The sequence below is a fragment of the Tetrao urogallus genome, assembly GCF_951394365.1.
Source record: "Tetrao urogallus genome assembly, chromosome: 5".
Lineage (NCBI taxonomy): Eukaryota > Metazoa > Chordata > Aves > Galliformes > Phasianidae > Tetrao > Tetrao urogallus.
In genome coordinates this window covers 7,907,596-7,926,037 of record NC_136818.1, presented here as the reverse complement: position 1 = coordinate 7,926,037, position 18,442 = coordinate 7,907,596, and the positions used below count along the sequence as shown (strand labels likewise).

Genomic DNA, 18,442 nt, shown 5'->3' with positions numbered 1-18,442 from the left:
TCTGATTTGGCAACAACAAAGATTTTGACCTTATTAAAACCAGCCTGTCAGGAAACTGCATGTCATCCTTTCAAAAAAAAAAAAAAAAAAAAAAAAAAAAGAAATTAAAATAAAATAAAATTAAAAAAATAAATGAAATAATGTAAAATCTCTGTGAACAATAATTCAAGATACTGTAGCTGAAGACCCATGATCTGTTGTAGAGTGCCTGGGTGGTCCTGAAGCAGGAGATGACAACACTAGCTCTTTCCTTTGCCCTTCTAAGAAATGCTTTGATGATTCTCTAATATCCTAAGAATATCCCCCTGCGATTCTGCACTGGGACAAGGCAATCACAGAGCCAGGATAATGCATTCCGGTTTTACCCAGGGTCTTGCTAGCAGGGGAATAGTTCAGAATGCTTCGTTTCAGATGTCTATACAGAAACTGTGAGCCAGGATGCATTCACCAGAGCCTAAACAGTGATGTGGTCTCAAAAACATCCACCAACTCGCCTCCGCCCTCTGCACACATCTGGCCATGTACCTGATTTGTATGTGCAATTAAGGCACTCATCACGGCTCAGATAACCAAATACTTGTTCCTCTGGTTGTTGGACAGATAATGATTGCAGCACTTAGCCAAAGTGAGTGAGAACATCAAGGATGCATATACAGATGAGCTTAGAATTGCAAAATTCTCATCAGTAATGCCATCTGTGAAGATTTTGGGAACCCTGATCGTTATACAATATGGAAAGGGTTCATTTGATGGCACCACAATCAAGAAGCTTTGAACCAAACTCCAAGAATTTGTTGATATTTTGCTCGCTCTAGAACAGCCCTACATGCAAAACAATTTGCATTTTTGGGGTGGTCAAATTCCAAATTCATATTTCATTTCTTGGGTTCAAGCTTTCAACTAATTAGAAACAGAATGACTCAATCTGCCCTCTCCTATGCACATTCAAGTTTGTTTGGTATTGTGTGGGCCCTGTGGCTCAAATATATTTTGCAGATGCACAGAATTAACCATGCATGTTTAGATGTGCTTAGGGAACACATAGATTCGTAGAGATGTATATATTTGACCCTGTCACTCTCTTGTTAAACACTGTAAAAGATATCGACTTTCCTCTCCAGATTTTAAAATGATTTAGAATAGGCAGCACTGGGGAAACACCTAAAACATCCTGTCAAATTAAGTATTTTCTCCAAGACTGTTCTGTAAGACACACAATTATTTCAGCTAAGAAGATGCCTGCACAACGTATTAAGGAACAGAATGAACAACAAAATATAAACTGGCTTAAATGGATGTCCAACATAATGCATTTTTCCATTTGATTTTAATTTTCTTTTTCCTTCCCCACGTTCTTTTTCCATCTTCACACGGCATTTTTTTTTCTCTCCGCTTACTCTGTATCACATTTTTCTCTCTAATTCACTGGGCTCACTTCCCTGCTCACTGCTCGTTATTTTTCCGAGTCTCTCTTAATAAGAACAATTAAGGTTGGGTCAGATCTCTGAACCTGTTATTTGGAGCAGCACTGAATGTAAGCTCATTCCACTGAACAAAAGCACTGGCTTCTTTTCCCTTCAAGCAGACTCACTCTCAAAATAATAACAACAGTAAAAGAAAAAAAAAAGAGGTTCATAAGGCACATCTACAGGGCAGAAATGGAAAGAACATTAAACTGCTGCATTGCCCATTAGGAAAAACTTCTTCAAAAGAGTGGTGATGCAGTGGCACAGCTTGCCCAGAGAGGTGGTGGAGTCACCATCCCTGGAGGTGTTCACGAACTGTGGGGATGTGGCACTGAGGGATGTGGGCAGTGGGCAATATCTGTGGTGTGATCTTAGAGATCTTTTCTAACCTTAATGATTCTATGTCTTAGATTCATAGATTCTAGTCTAAGATACTAAGTCTGAGATCATTCCCCCTGCTTGCAAAGCAACTATGATGATACCAGCCACCACGCAAGAGCTTCCAAACACTCTGAAAGCCTGGAGATGTCACTCGTGACTCACACAAAGCCACTTGCTTGCCTGCAGGGCTGGAAAGGCTGCACAAGCTTTCCCTGCTGGGTGTCATAACCAGGACCCTGAAGTGTCTCGACAGAACTGAGCCAAAGAATTCCATGAGCATGGTCTGCATCATGCCTCTCCATGGCAGTGCTATGCAAAGCATCCCTGACATCTAGCAGCTTGCAAGAAATTGGCTGGGTTCCCTCTCTTTCCAGCTTAATGGGCTCAGACCCCAGGTATAATGCTTACTTTGTTCAGTTACTCAGGAGTTGTAAAGGGGAGATGTGAGTTAAATCAGAATTTGGCCTGGCATTTTTATAATTGCAGGAACCCAGCTTTTATAGCATTGAAACCATATGAATTTATCTAATCCTACCACTCCTTTGTCCCAGTGAGTAACTGGACCTGGGGCACAGCTGCCCTTCAAGGTCCTGCTGGGCTTTCAGTGTGCAGTGCTGCCTGTGCTGCTCCTTACCCTTCTCTGGGTAACACCAACAGCTTTACGTGTGCATTTCCACTGAATTTTAATGACAGATTTCTTTATGGTAACCAAGTGATTTCACTGGAAGACATTTCTGATAGGTTATGGATTTTACGTAGCTCTGCTAAGCCTGTAGTTTCACCTTGCAAATCAGCAGATGTACAATTTTTGAGGATTTGGGTACCTGCTAGGTAAGAAAGTCACCCAAATGCATATGTTCAACTTAGGACAGCTGTGTTTTAGATGAAGGTAAAGAGTCTGAATGCAGAGATTGTCCCCAACCCATTCAACAGGGAAAGAACAACACTTCCTAATGGAGGATCTCTTTTTGTATGAAGAGCTGTGATTTAGAGAGCACAGGTGCTTTACTACCCACTTCTGCACTGAAGAAATCCAACTCTCCCTGGGCATAAGCCCACTCAGCACTTTGTACAGCGTCTGCAACTGCAGTCAGCCTTGCCAGTTTAACAAAAACCACTCTCTTCACCCACCCTAAACAGCAGAGGAGAAGTGTTACCGTGTATTTAATTTTCTTTGCCTGTTAAACCAGACAACTTATTTCTCAGCTGAGTGACTAAGAAGAGCTTTACAGAGCTATGTTCAAGTGCAATTTAGGTTTAGAAGAATTCCATTTACGAGAGGGTATCCACTGCGTTTTCCCTCCTTATCTGCTTGATGTGAGTCAGAAAGACAGTTGTTTTCCTTTTGTGTGCAATACACAATATGCCACAAGGAGTCATAGTTAAAGGCTCCAAAGAGCCAATCCTCGGAACATCTGGCCAGTGAAAGCCCTGGATATGGAAAATATAAATGTCAAGGCTCATATTTATAAATTGGAAGGGCCATGACGACATCTGCTAACAAGCCCTCTTCCAGAGCCCATTTGTACATGGTTATGTGCAGGCAACAATAAACATGTGCATGGATCACATGCACGGCCTGTGCTCCCTTTCAGTTTTCGAAGGAACACACACTGCCATAACACACAAATGCTTTGTTCTCACAACACAAAAATACAAGTGTTTGCAAACCTCACAGCAAAGCTCTTGCATACCAGACCACAGTGGGATACGCTGCTGGAACAGACTAAAAATAGATGGAGAAAAAGCCTTGCATTAACGCAGAAGACAGTTAAACTCATTTGGCGTTAACTCTTTCAGTGGAATAAACACTCTGCTTCTTTTTTTTGCCTCTCTGCACAGGAGACATTTTGTACTACAGCTCCAATCCTGAAACCTAATATTTATGGTGGAATAGTTGTGGATGGGAAGCCTTAAATATTGTCTAACCCACTCGATCGTGGTATCTTAATATTAACATTAAAACAAACTGAAAATAAACTTACTTCTCCAGCTTTTCCCTGACTTGATGTCAACTGTAAGCACATATCTAATGGCTTAGAAACAGAAAAACGATCTAATGCATTATCATGAAGGTTTTACTAATAATTTCATTATTGTGGGTGTCTAGAGCACAGCTCAAAGGTGCAAAAGTTGAACCTACACTTGCATACAAAAGGTAGAGACCATACTGGGCATGAGATAATCCAGAGCAAATGCAAGCCCCCAACGTTTCTAGCACTGGTCACAGTCATACAGACTGCTCACGAGGCTCCCAGAAGGAGGAAGAAAATCAGCAGAAAGAACATGGAGTGCTTTATGATGACCAGGAATTTAGCAAGGAATAAACACTGCCACACTGCCTCGTCCAGTAGGAAAGGAAAAGACATAGAAAGAATCCTAGCTATGTCTCCTGCAGTCTGCACTAATGCCATATGTCAAAGACATGCTGCTTACTAGAGACATGCTCCATATCAAAGAGGTTCTGCTGAAGGCTCCCAAAGCATGCACTTCCACTGATATGGACTGACAGAAGTCATTTGCAGTGCTTATAGAATTGCAGCCTCCTGTGAGATGAGCCCAGAGAGTTGGAGGTGGCATCCATAGTCCAGGGGTCTGAGGATGAAGATGGAAACGGTGAAGGGATCCTCTTGAACCCTTCTTTGCCAACCACATGCAGCCAGTATTAACCAGGGCAGGAAGAACAAGTAGAGGAGAATGAGAAAATTCAAGCAGAGAATGGTGAACCGGGGAACTGAAAAGTAAACAGGTTGTTCCAAGATTATGAGCAGTCCCAGCAGCAGGTGTGGGAACGAGACAGCATTGGCTGGGAAGGAGCAGAACAAGTGGGGATGTGCATCATTGGAAAAATGACAGTGAAGAGATTATCAAAACTCAGCAGCTGCTCATTTTTGAAACTGAATCCTAAGCAAACATTTTATTTGTGCTGCATCAGGCAGACTTTAAGCAGTTTAAAAAGGCTTGCTATGGCAGGACTATGTTTAACCAAGAATACATACAAATGAGATGCATATAAAAATGCAGCGTGGACTACCTTTACTCAGTGTATGCCAAATGAAAAGCAGAAAACAAGAAAAGAAGTGGAATCTCTTAATGAGTTCCATAAAACCTCTTGCATTTTGTTTTCAATCTTAATCAGCATCAAGAAGGAAGGAGCAGAAAGTGTTCTTAGGTACCCAGTGCTGAAAAATACCTCACTGTTCAAAAATCTAAGCTTTTATGTACTCCAATTTTGTTACTTGCTCGCCTTGAAAAATATGGGTTTAATATTCATGATGGATTTAAGCTTCATGAAAATAAAATACCTAGCACATTGCCAATAAAGAGTTTAGTTTCACGAAAGAATGAAATCTATATTCCAACTGTCTACTTTCATGTGTTTTCATCTATTTTTAGTGTTCTTTATTTCTAATGAATTGATTTGCATGTATTTGTAGCTTTCATTAATTTCATAGGTCATACATACAGCTTCACACTCATAGTGGTGGTGAGATATATAAGAGTGAAAATAATAAAAGGCAAAGCCATTGCTTGTGTCTTTTGAAGTTTGCCAGTCTCTGTGTTTCATCACACTGGATCTGCATGTTACACAGAACATCAGCAACATTCAACTATGTAAAATCCACAGAACAAAGTAAAGCATACATTTGTGTTTCTGTATCTAGCAGGTGATAGTGTGCCTTTACATCTCTCCAGCCCCATCTGCAGAGTAGCAAATTTATTCTTTGACTTTACAAGGCAAAAGAAGTTATCACTCATGGCCAGTTGACAGGGAGGGTCTATTAGCATGGAAATGCCAGTTTTGGACACAAATTTCAAGATTTCCCATCCATTACTGCAAACGCACAAGAGAATTCTGTGCTGAGCACAGGTTTTGCAGCCTTAATTAATACGTTGTGTGCGCTCTGACTAACCTGATAATCCAAGAAGCCTCAACAAAAACTCTCTAGGGACAGAGGATATGTCATCACCATATCATATGTTACAGTCAGGAGATTTGTTTCTTATTTATACTGCACTGAGATATACTGTGATGATATTTTACTTCCATGGGAGGGCTTGAGCATTAAGGGCTGGTGAGAGGTGCCAACATCGGTGCTTGTTGAAAGGAGGCATCAAGCCATATGCTCATCTTAGAGGAGGTTCAAGTGGAAACAGTGAGGGACTAAGGAGGGAAAAGTACAAAACACCTCATGTTTTGCTCAAGAGGAGCTGAGGAGTCACCTTTTCACAGAAGCATGACTGCTTCTTATGATGCACTGGCACAACATGCTCAGAGAAGTGATAGAGTGGCTGTCCCTGGAGATGTTCAAGGAGAGAAGTTACACTGAGTGACACAGTGGAGAGAGGTCTAGGCATGGCTTGATGGCTGGACGAGATGATCTTATTAGTTTTTCCAACCTTAATGATACCACAATTCTATGATCATCCCTGATTGGAGGGAGAGGGAAGGACCAACTCACACTGTTTCAGTGACCAAAGCATCTTCTTCGGCTCCCAGATAGATTTCCAACAGAATTCACTGAAAATTGGCCAAACTAAGAGCAAGTTTTAGGCCAGCCCAAGATACAAAGGTGCAGAGGAACTGGGATGGAGAATTGTTCAGGGGATATTCCGTGACCACTCAGCTGACAAACTACTTCTTCTGCCAAGCCATGAGATTTTCAGGGCATTTCTGTGCCATACTCTAGAGACTGGAGGCAGTTACTGATAGGGACTGCGATCATGAAAATTTCCTGAGGAGGAAATCCTGCCAGGGGAACAGCAAAGGAAATGGCAGGCAGAAATGTTGGAGGAAAGCCAACGGGCCACACAACATTGCCCCAACCAGCAATGAGGTGTGACAAGGGGAGGGGAGGTGTGACTTCAACACGCCTACGCTTCCACTGTTCCTGGCTGCTGGTAGGGTCCCCATGGGAGGCAGGTACACTGTAACGAGTTAGAAAGCCCCAAAGCTACTTCCTAATCTTTGGCCTTTGGACAAGGTTAGGCTGAACACAGGGCATGTGCAGTGGGGACAACAATTCTGCTGGCTGCATGGAGGCTGGAGGAGGCAGCAATCCCCTGCAGTAGGCATGCAGCCTCCAGCAGTATCCTTCCCAGAGAGGCAGAGAGGGTAATTTAAACAAACAAGGCCCCAGTGATGGAAATTTCAATCTCAAAGCTACCATGTGAGGGGAAATCATCTGACCACAATTTACCTGTTAGACTTCAAAAGTGTCTAGGTCTCCTCTAAAGAAAAGCAGCCTTTTCTTTAATGAAGCTAAGTACTGTATTTCAGCACTGCGTGTTGTGAAAAGGAAGCAATTTGGATTCATTTACTGAAATTTACCCTTCAGATGCAGTTAAGTGAAATTAAAAGTTTGTCTGAGTTGACAGTGTTCTGTTTTCCATCACCGCATTGTCTTAAAAGAAAGGATAACAGCCTAAGTGCTTAAATTCCATCCAAACTGATAAGGTTCACTTTATACAGGCACACTTACTGCAGTTTATTACACACTATATCCCCTTCATCCATCACTGGTATATATATTTTTTCCTCTCTAAAATAACCATTGCTTATAAAATAAATTGATACTTGTGATGTCACTGCATTCATCTGGGGTTGTGTAGTCAGCACTGGGCTATCAGAAAAATGCCCTTTCCAATTACAAGGGAAATTCATTTCATTTCCCATTAACGGTAGGTTTTGCAGAGCTAAGCTTACATCTAGGACAAGAATCTCTTCTTTCTCATCACAATTCTTTTCCTTTAATTTCTTTTCTACGCAAGTGAAGCATCTGTGTGTCCTCAATATCCAAGTGCTGGCTCTGCTCAGATCTCTGCTTTGGCAATAGGAATGGATGATCTACCCATGATGTCCTCTCTAATTCTTTCTACTCACTATTGTATTCCTCTTCCACACCCTCTAGCTGCCATTGCTCCTTCTAAGCCTCACACCTCCCAAACACTCTCCCAGCTACTAACTCTGCTTCCTTTTACCCAGGAGCCTCCCTCCCACCCTGCTGTAATGCTCCCACTCCTCTTGAGAGAGTTCTCCATTTGTTTGTGCTGTTGGTTTGTAACCTTAAGCTTTTTGCCTGCCCTAGAACAAAGGTGCAATGCTGATTTGGCCTTTGCTTGCTACTTTGAAACTTCACAGGCATTTCTCTGTTCTTTCAATTCACTTAGCAGCTCATCATGAATAGGCAGTGAATGATCTGTAATTAATTATATACATTATAGAGGAAACTGAGCTAACACAGTGTCATCAGGAACAATGACATACACTGTGTGCCAGACTGCAGCCTTCCACTGCAAGGGCTTCGCCTCCCCTTCTCGCTGCCCCAGTTGGCTTTTGGCTATGAAAGCTAGCTAGAGTCTTAATACTGTCTGCCTTCAAATTCCTCCCAAAGGCAGGCTTCAGATCTGTAAAATCAAGTCATTAAAATAAAATAATAATAAAAAAAAGTCTTGCTACTTGAAATCTCCATTTCATTGTGATTCTCGAGAAACAATTTCAAACGTGAATTGTAGCCAGGCAGAACGTTTTCATCTTGTTTAGATTCAGAGGGAAGGAGGCAGATGGGAGAGGAAACCACAGATTTCATCAATGTTTTTTACTTTTTTATTAGCCTTCACTGAATTGTTCAGTGTAGTCAATTACCCAGGAGATCAGCAAATCTTAGTTCTGTCAGAGAGGAGGAGAAGACAGAGCAGAAGCTTTCTCATCCTCCACAGCAGTACTAGCCTTCAAACACATAAATCTAAACAGCGTCCACTCAGGATTGCCAATTCGAATGTCTCAGCTGCTAAGACAGAACAAGAAGGAAAGGACAATCTCCAAGGTATAACTGAAAGTAAATACTAATAATGATGTGTGACATTAAATGATGACTCATTTTTCACGAGGCCATTTCAGATTGTAGCTATAACCTCAGATCAGACCAGAAAGACCGTGTAAGATGAGGTCTTAGTGGAACCATTAATTATGGATTTCCTGGCTTTTATAGGCTGGAGTCAGAACTTTGATGTTGCTTTAAGATTGTTCTCCTGTGTTCATTTCCTTTGTTTCTGTGCTGGTAGCTTAAAAAAACACCTTAAGATTTCCACAGGAGTGTATGAGATAACTGAGAAATCCATAGTCCATAAAAGTCCTGCAATTCATGGCTCATCAAATCCTCTAACCCATGGTCAATAAAGCTTTGGAAAAAAGCTGTATGAACCACAGTCATTTCACAGTTCAACAAGGTACATACAAAAATCAGCAATCTGGCATAAAGTCACCTGGATTTGTCCCTGACCTGTATATTTCTCTCTGACTTTTCAGGTTGAAAGATGACTCAAACAGATGAATTCTGGAGACTTTTCATGGAAACAATGAATTTTACACAGCTTTCACTCCCCCCCCAAAGTAACAATGAACTAAATCTCCCTATTGTGTCTCAAAATAAAGTTTCGGGTGAGTTAGGAAACTCAAATGGGAAGAAGAACCATGTGGAAAGCCGTAATACTACATGATCAGAGCTCAGTCCACACAGAGTGGCTTTGTAGACAGACACAACGGTGCTCCAATTTAAGTCAGGTCTGAGTATGAGCTTCCAGTACTACCAGATATCCTCCCAAAATGAGTGCTAACAGCCTCGCCCTTCAGTGCTGATGAACTTTACTGTGGTAACATGATGCAAGTCCATGTGTTTCTCTGCTGTGCAAGTAACACTTATTTGCCCATATTAGTCACCCTAGCTGTTTCTTCCCAAGAACAATCATGCATCAAAGCCTAGGGACAGGCACAAATTTCTGCTCTTTCCTTGCCAATCAGAAAGAAACCAGTTAGAAAGAACACACTGTTTACTGCCTTGTGCAAGGTCCAGCTTGCAATTAAAACTGATGAAACCCGACTGCCAAAAGCAGAATATGCAGCACCCAGTTTATGAAAGTTGAGATCCCAGCCAGTTTATGAAGAAACCAGGGCTGGTTTTGAGTCTCTGATTTAGCTGAACAGTTTGTAGTTTTTGTTTTGTTTTGTTTCCAGGAAAACAGCAGAAGTTACTCCAGAAGTATAGAAGAACTAAAGCCATCTGAAAGCACTAAGGCAAACTTCCCTTCCTCCAGCCCTTCCTTGCTTCTAGGACTGTAATCTCCCACTAACATCTCCCTGGGATCTTTCAGCAAGCAGGCAACACACAGTGTCTGGTTCATCACCAGCTTGGTGGGAACGGAAACCTGTGTTTCCTCATCCCAATCTCCATCCCTCTGAAATGGAAGTAAAGGGATAAAAGGTTTCAGTTCAGATGAAATCTCTCACCAGCACAGAGTGAATAATTTAACTCTAGCCTGGAGAGCTACCCTTTGAAAGACTTTTTCTAGGAATATTTAATACTGAAATAAAAACAACAAAAGGAACACAAGACTGCCAAAGCTATGCAAGCACTGCAGCTTAAAGTCCCCAGTTGCACATTTCCATAGCAGTATCAGGCCCAATATCCAATATCCTTTCTGTATAGATAAGACGAGGGCAGAAGGAACGCGGCTAACTGCCAAACTCTTATAAGACTTTACTGTTTAAGGACTTCACTCATATTACACATGCAGTGAGCTGGATCAGACACCCACGTGAAATGCTGGGACACCAACATTTGGCATCCCTCGGGTGGAAGATGAACAGAGAAGCTCCTTGTCTTTGGGGCAGCCAAATACATAGCACCAGATGCTTTTTACCTCATGCTAAAACATCTTCCACAGAGAGAATCCAACACTGAACAAATTTTGAGAAAAAAACAAATGAATTTGGATACAATCCTCCTTACCAAGGCTGGCATCAGCATCAGAATAATCCTACCACAGTAAGATTATTATATCTTGCTGTAACAACAACACTTACATCACTCATCCTAAGAAAAGAATACAATAAAACACAACAGAAGCAAGGCAACTGCTCCTTTAAAAAGAATGAACAAAATAATTTAAAAAAAAATACAGAACACAAGTATGTAGAGAGCCTTTTTCATCGGTAAAAGGAGAAACTTGTAAGAAACTCTGACTTGTTTGGAATGCAAGGCATTTAGATGTTGTGAAAATGGGAATGACTTTGCCTGTTCCTCAGTTTCCCAGGTGTAGAAACATACAGCAATGAATACTTCTGAAGGATGTACTGTGATTTTCAGATGCAACATACCCTAAGTTGGTTCTAACAAGCCATAAATAGATAAGTTGTTAGACAGTCAGACAGATACATACACACCCACTGTGGTTAGTCTCAGGATGCTTAACTTTGTTGTTTCCAAGGCAACAACAGAGGTGTTGGAGGTGTTAAATACTTTCAGTATCAAAATATTGAAGATTGAAAGTTAGGTAAGTTAGACATGTCAGAATCTTAAAGTTTGGAAGATGGCTCAGTCTTTGGGCTGAAAACTGACAGTAAAGATTGGAAAATTATTATTGGATAAGAAGGGGAAACAATATTTTTCTTTTTTTTTTTTTTTTTTTTACTGTACTTTCTCTGTATTTTAAGCATTCTAACCATCAGCTTTCGCTCTTGACTTTTAGATTAAATATTCCTATTAGCCTTCCTCTGAGTTCCTCCTTATGTTCCAAAAACAACGCCTTACTCCTCATCTCTCCCATTTAGCTTTTCTCCAACCTGTTGAATGGTCTACTCAACAAAGCTGGAATCTGTAAAGGGCAGCAGGAAGAGGACAAGAATCATAAAAGTTATGACTCACCTGTCTTCTATCCGAACCCAGAGGTCATTGAACTGCCTCTGGCGATGGTGTTTGTGCTGTTTCTTGTGCCATTTCTTCTGTCTGCCAAACTCTTCCAGCTGGCTGATGCTGTCTGGTAACAAGAGATGAGGAGACAGGCTGTCTTCTTCATCCATCTGTAGAGGCTTCAGGGAAGGAGATGTCAGCGGGACCTGTTCAGAAAGCTGCAGAGCAGGCGGGGCTGTTGCTGAGGACCCTTGTAAGGCAGGACTCGTCTTGGTCATTCTTGAACTGCAAAACATATTTGATATGTATTTGATAAGTAAGTTGAGACATAATGCTAAGAAAAGGTGAAAGCAAAGGACTATTCTTGTTGAGTGCTGCTAGCTGCTAAGGTGTGCCACGAGAGAGGCTTTTGCTCTGGAACAGTGGCAAAGCACAGCAGTGGCGTTTCCTAGAAAACTATCAAGTAAACTCTTATATTTAACTTGTTAACTAAGAAATACCTTAAAAGATGCAAAAAACCCCAAATAAGATAACAATAGTTCCCTTTTTTTTTTTTCCAACTTTGGACATCATTTGTTGGAAACAAATCATTGTTTTGACTGCAACAATAATTACACTCATTCATCCAAATTAGGGCTAGCGACAGGGAAGCCCAGGCTGTTGACAACAGCATAGTATAATAGAAAGGCTGCTGGGATAAGGTTTGTGAGACCCAAACTCTAGCAGTTTCTGTGTACTGGGGAAGTGAAGCAAAAAAAAAAGGAGGTAAATGGCCTCTCTAGGACCACCATGAAGCTATACTACCAGAGCTCTTAACTTCTGTTTGAAATACTACCATCTCTTGCATCACTCTTGAACTGTGCAGCAAAAGGCCTTCTATTGACTTCATCTTCTAGAATTTCACTAATTTTAGAAAAAAAAAGTCAATATAAACCCACTTCTTTGATATGCAGCCATGTTAGCTTGCATTTGAGAGCCAAGATATCTGAGACAAAAATCTAATAAAGCAGTACTGACACAAAGTGATTTTTTTTTCTAACTTCAGCGAAAGTTTCCATTTGGTCTTAATTGCAAAAGAGGAACTTTTTTCTGTCTCTGGGATGGCCCAATGAGTTGTAGGTAAAGAAAATGGAAGAGAAATAATAGCCAATATGAAGCTGTGGTCTGCAAAACTATTTCTATTACATGGATGCTATCGCTTTTATGACAGAATCGATTAAAGCCACGTGAAAAGTTTTGCCTCCTGAGTGAAACCAGCAAGATATTTTAAAGAAAAAGTAATAAGAAATCCTAAACTTCATTGGTGACAACGTACAAAATGAACTGCAAGTGAAACCACATGTTTAATTTAAGGAACATTTAGTTCCAAAAAAGTCACATCTACTACTAATGGCAGCCTTTTTTTTTTTTTCTTTTGTGCTTTTGAAGTCCATTACAATAGCACTCAGAATCACTGTCTACTGCATCACATTTTACCTACAGCTCCTTCCAGCAGCTACTGAGCATTAATTGCTGCTACTGGAAGAGAGACTCACTGTCAAACACTGCAGTAATTTTGTCACTGTAGCCAACAGTAATGACATTTTTCAGAGATCACATGACAGATGCGGAAAAGAAAGATGCTTGTTTAAATTAATTCTAAAATTCTCCAATGAAAATTCTTTTCATTAATAAAAGACAAGAAAATCCCTATTTTGTGAGTTTTTTTTCCTTTTTTTTTTTTTTTCCTTTCCTTCTCCAAGCATTTAGACTTTTCTTGAATCAGTTTCAAACTTATTCATACTCATCCCATGCTCTATTTTACATTACAGAAAGATCTGCTGGTACTGGCTATTTTGTCCTAGTAAGACTTTCTTCCACGATTCACGTTGAGCATGAGATTTCATCATTGCAGCAGTTTTCTTTCTCCAAGAGAGATCTTGGAACTCTCCGAAGTTTTCACAACTTCTTAGACTGAGAGACACAGATCACAGTCACTCCACCCATGGCTGAAGCAATGTCATCTGCAGAGTCGTGTAGAAGGAAAGGCTCTCACAGATTTGCAGTGGATAAATCCTTCAGGTCACAGTAGACATAAAGGTTATGGCATGCAGAAACATCTTAAGAAGGCAACAGCATGGAGCAGATGCAAGAAAACAAAGTTGACAAGCAGGGTGAACATCATGGCTGAAACTACTGCCCACATTTCTCTTTCCATTGACTTGTTCTCAACAAAACTCTACCTCATGTTCTGATCAGTCAGCAATGAGATCCCATCTGCAATTCCCTGAGATGATGACGGCAGGAGCAGCCACCACATCAGACTAGATCTGCCAGTAAAACCCTGGGGCCACCACTCTGCTCCTTGAATGTTTTTAGAGACATCTGAACACATACTTTCCACCATTTAACACCTACTATTCTGTTACACATGTTTATCTTGCTCTGAACTCCTAGTAAACTGGAATTGGTGGAGAGGTGTTTTTATGGGTTGAGATTTTAGAAACCACTTAAGAGGAACGGCAGCTCACTTCTTATTAAAATTAATGACTTTGGGCATCAAAATCCCAGTGGCGGCTTTGAAAGCTTCTGGCTTAATTGTTTCCACTACCATCACATGAGCCACAGGTTGTAAACTCAATATTCCAGAACATTCTTCGGGAGGAGAATAAATAAACACTGAAGAAATGTTAAAATGCTGTAACCCAAGGAGGGTTATAAACTAACCACTTGTTCTTTAGAGTTGACATATAGGGAATAAATCTGTTGTGGCAACTGTGCATTACATTTGGTCAATAATGTTCCATTATTCCTGTACTACTACTGAGTACCTCAAGATCTAAGAAAGACTGTTGGAGATTGTATGTTGACGCATGCTCACTTCTATGTTTTCAACTATATTGAAGCTTTAGAATACTGGGCATGGGAGGAGTGAAATATCTCTGTATAAATACTTGTAGACTCAACATCTCTTCCAAATAATTTAAAATATAATCACACAGTATAGAAAAAATTAAAAAGGTCTAAAAAACATATAGCAAGAACAACTGAAAGCCAGTCATCAACTTATAGACTATACGGAATGATTTTTTAGAATTGAATTCTTAATGACATCTAGAGGCATGGTTTTCCCTGATCTGATTACCATTCTACAGATATTTAACCAGAAATAAAACTTTCAATCCATCTGAATATGCATATTTAATCCAAATATATTGTATGAGTATTTAAAGATATTGTAATTTAAGGTAGGCTTCCTATTAGATGCCCACTGATTTAATTAGAATGTATTTGCATTCTGGATATTTTCCCCTAGAAAATGGCACCATTCTCCCTGTCCCTTGGTTATTTGCAGTAGGATACTTGAGCCATCAGTCTCTTCACTGCATGAAGCTTTACCATTAGATTCACTGATTATTTCATGGATTATTTCATGCCTTTCCTTCCCAACACACTGTTAGCACAGCTGCACTGCATGAAACCATGGGGATGTAATATACTTTTTTTTTTACTCCTTCACTTCTGCTGAGACAGCTTTCCAAGATACAGAGTTATTTTTAAATCCAGAGAAAAGCAGGACTAGTTTTCACTTTGTGAGGCCGCAGTCCTTTTCTCAAAAAACTGTAAGAAATACCCAAATATTTGGACCAAATATCCTGGTCCACACAAACACCTCAGAGATTTTTTATGAGTAATTCGATACAACTCCAGGCTGAGAAGTTCCACCCATTTTTAAGTGTAAATGCCCACATGGGATCATCTTTGAGAAACTCAAAGTATTTCAGACCCTTAGGTGTGTTTCTCTCATACCTGATCTTAATTTCTTCCCCTGGGATGTACAGTCCCGTGAAATACGCTCTCTAAAATCACAAAGTCCAAATAAGAAAATCAGAATGCCTCAGCAAGTAACTTAGGTTTCTTTATCCTAGAATACAGAACAGTGAAAACAGGGAAGCATTTATTCTTATTCATTCTTGAAAGTGCTTAATCCACAGACAAAGATCCCTGTGGTTTTGTTTCTCTTCTGGTGGATTTGCCATCCTTTTCTAATTCTTTTCAAGAATTAAAAGAACAAAACAAAACATGCAAGTAGTTTAGGCAGAGTTGTACGCTCCATTAGACTGCCTCAGCATTCCTCTGTCTTGCGGTTTCTAGTGCCTTTGTGTTGGCACTGATAATAGAAATTTGTCTCATCATCAGGATTTGCTAGGCTTACAGAAGGAATCCGGTCAAGAAAACGAAATTAACATCATAAAGTTTTGTACTAGCTTACTTTCATAATCCTCAGGCTTGTAATTGCTAAGGTTCCACTTTCGCCCAACCCCAAGCCATCCTGGAGTCCAGACATGCCCTTCTCCCTGCCCAAGACAAAACACTGCTCCTGCCCTCCCAACAGCTTCCCAGTTTCTACAGTTCAGAGGGCTGAGACCATCTCTAGACTTGAATGCCTCTTCCACAGGGTGAACTGGAGCTGCCATGCAAACATCACACCTTGTCTTCAATGATGGGGATATTTGCAACATTCAATTCATTACTGTCTCAGGAGCACCAGGTAGAGCAAACCTTGCCAACACACCTCTGCTCACTGATGCCATCAGGGTACTAATAGTGACATTTAGGGTGAGTTCTACTACACTGGCACTCAACACCAACCCTCCCATGGTCTTCAGCAGGGCCAGGAATTTGCCCTTGCTGTAGCTGATGAGAAAGATCTGCACAGAAATATCCTCTTACAGCCAACTGACTTCCACTGCTGCTCAGTAACAACAGAGAACCTGATCCATGAGATAAAGCTTCTTAAGCACTTTGCTGCACATACACGTTTTCCACACAATTAAATTGGAGTACCTGTCAAATCCCTGCCTCCCTATTCATCTGAGGAAAATGCTCTGATTGGCTTAATCGTAATTAGGTTATTTTATGTAGCATGCTCTTGCCTTAGGCTTGTTTACTACAGCTAGAGCATTGCCATTTCTTAACAGAATCTGGAAACAAAGTTATTTTCATTTTTGCACCATTCTACAACTCACCATCAGTTAAATTAGGTTAAGCAATTAAATTAGATTACAGTCCACCAAAAACTTGGATGGTACCTCTGGACTCAAAAGCCACATCAGAGCATATGTCTGGGAAGAACCACTGCTTTCCAAGGACTGTGACCTTAGTTTGAGAGGGAATTTAGTTCTCTGTACAAACATATAAATGCAAATCCTCAACTCTACGCATAAACAAAGTGAAAAGCTTGTGAGGTCAAGATATTCCCATGGATTTTAATACTTTCTTTCCTAGTTTCGAACTATAAAATGCAAAATCCGTGTAGATGTTTTGCTATTCCATTTCATTAAAAGCGGAGCACAATTGGGGCATAGAAAAAACTTTTTTTGCAATTTGAGTGAATTTGCAGAAAAAATAAGAGCTCCTAAACGTCTCTAACATGCCATTCCCACATTTTCAAATGGTCTTTCATTTCACAAATTCAAAATGTTTAATTTCAGCACTTTCTGAAAAAAGCTTTTGATTATTTTTCTGAGTCTTCTGTTTTCAAAGACTTAAATGCTACAAACTGGCCTTTTTTTGTTTAAAAATTGATCTCGATTATAAAGAAAAATCCAGCTAATAAATAAAAATGACAAAAACCAACACAACCCAACGCTGGCTTCAAAGATGTCCTCAAAATATTCCTTTTCAATTTGCTCTGAACTTATTTCCCCTTTCTTGACTTCATGGTTCAGTTCCTGAACTAAATAATCCTTTGTCCACACTACTTTAGTGTATAAGCAGCACACTCCAGCCGCAGAAGATGGGCTGTGCCCACAGAGGAGGAATGGGCTGACTCTCTAGTTTTGCTTCCATCTTCCACAGTAATAAATATCCTTCCCTGCTCTTGAGGCACACAAAAGAGAACAAAACCTCATCTCAAACTTTATACTCCAAATCTTGGCTGTCCTGATATCACCGTACCTTTTTAGCGTTAAGCTATTTATGCCTAGATAGCGTGGCCTATGCAAGATATTCACAATACTGCTTCTTTTGGTGCCTCAGTGCTTCATGGAAGCTGTGCTTACAGCCCCTTGGGTAGAATATGTATCCTATAGCCCAAGACAGTCCATCTCCTACTCAAGCATCCCAGCTCAACATGGGATCATGCGACTTTGCGGCTGTCCTGCCTCATCTGGTTTGTTCTAAAGTCTTCACAGAGGGCAAAAAGGGCCAGGCATTCAAATTACGACTTCTGCATGCCCATGCACCACTACAAGATCTGTCATTTCATATTAACTTAATTGTTCAATCTTCTAATGAATTTTTGCATGCGGAATTTGCCAAGAATTTTCAATATTTCTTCTGCTTTTCCCTGCAGAAGCAAATACTGGAGCATTATCTCTGAAGGGGAAATCCTGACTTCCACCCAAATTGATTAATAATATATAAGTTTTCTGATGAATCTTAAGTGACACAATTACCCAACAAAAGAACAATTTAGGCTCACATTTTTATTAACCTGGAGTATTTTCAAGCTTTATTCCACACTTTTTTCTTTTTTCCCCTGAAAACTATTAGTAACAAAAGCAAATATATTACTCTTTCTTTTTAACCTAACTTTTTAATAAGCACACATGTATTACTTTAATAAAGAAGAATGGTGGACTAATAACTGGGCAATGTAATCTGCTTCCTCTTTATAAAAATTTCAGAGCTTTCAATGTTAGCTTGAGGTGATGTCATATTAATTATACACAATAGATTTTTCAGGTGCTGGAAATTAACTTCCATCATTCATTACTTTTTTTGCAAAGCATAAAATTTATATCCAGTTCAGCTCAATATGCAACAGTGAGTTTCTTGAAGTGTAATTGTGATTTTTGCAAAGTTTTGTTTTTGACTTTGATTTTGAGCCAATTCTAGAGCATTTTGGTTTGGTCAGTGTCT

The 18,442-nt window shown here is 40.1% G+C and overlaps 1 protein-coding gene across 1 annotated transcript in view; it reads right to left on the bottom strand.

The window, feature by feature from the left end:
* Window positions 1-18,442, bottom strand: part of TRABD2B (TraB domain containing 2B) — a gene marked incomplete at both ends in the record, with an annotated part of 255,725 nt that overhangs the window by 9,304 nt on the left and 227,979 nt on the right. The window contains one exon of the mRNA XM_079535809.1: window positions 11,552-11,821. Coding sequence (XP_079391935.1) covers window positions 11,552-11,821 — 270 coding nt within the window. The remainder of the gene's footprint in view (window positions 1-11,551; window positions 11,822-18,442) is intronic.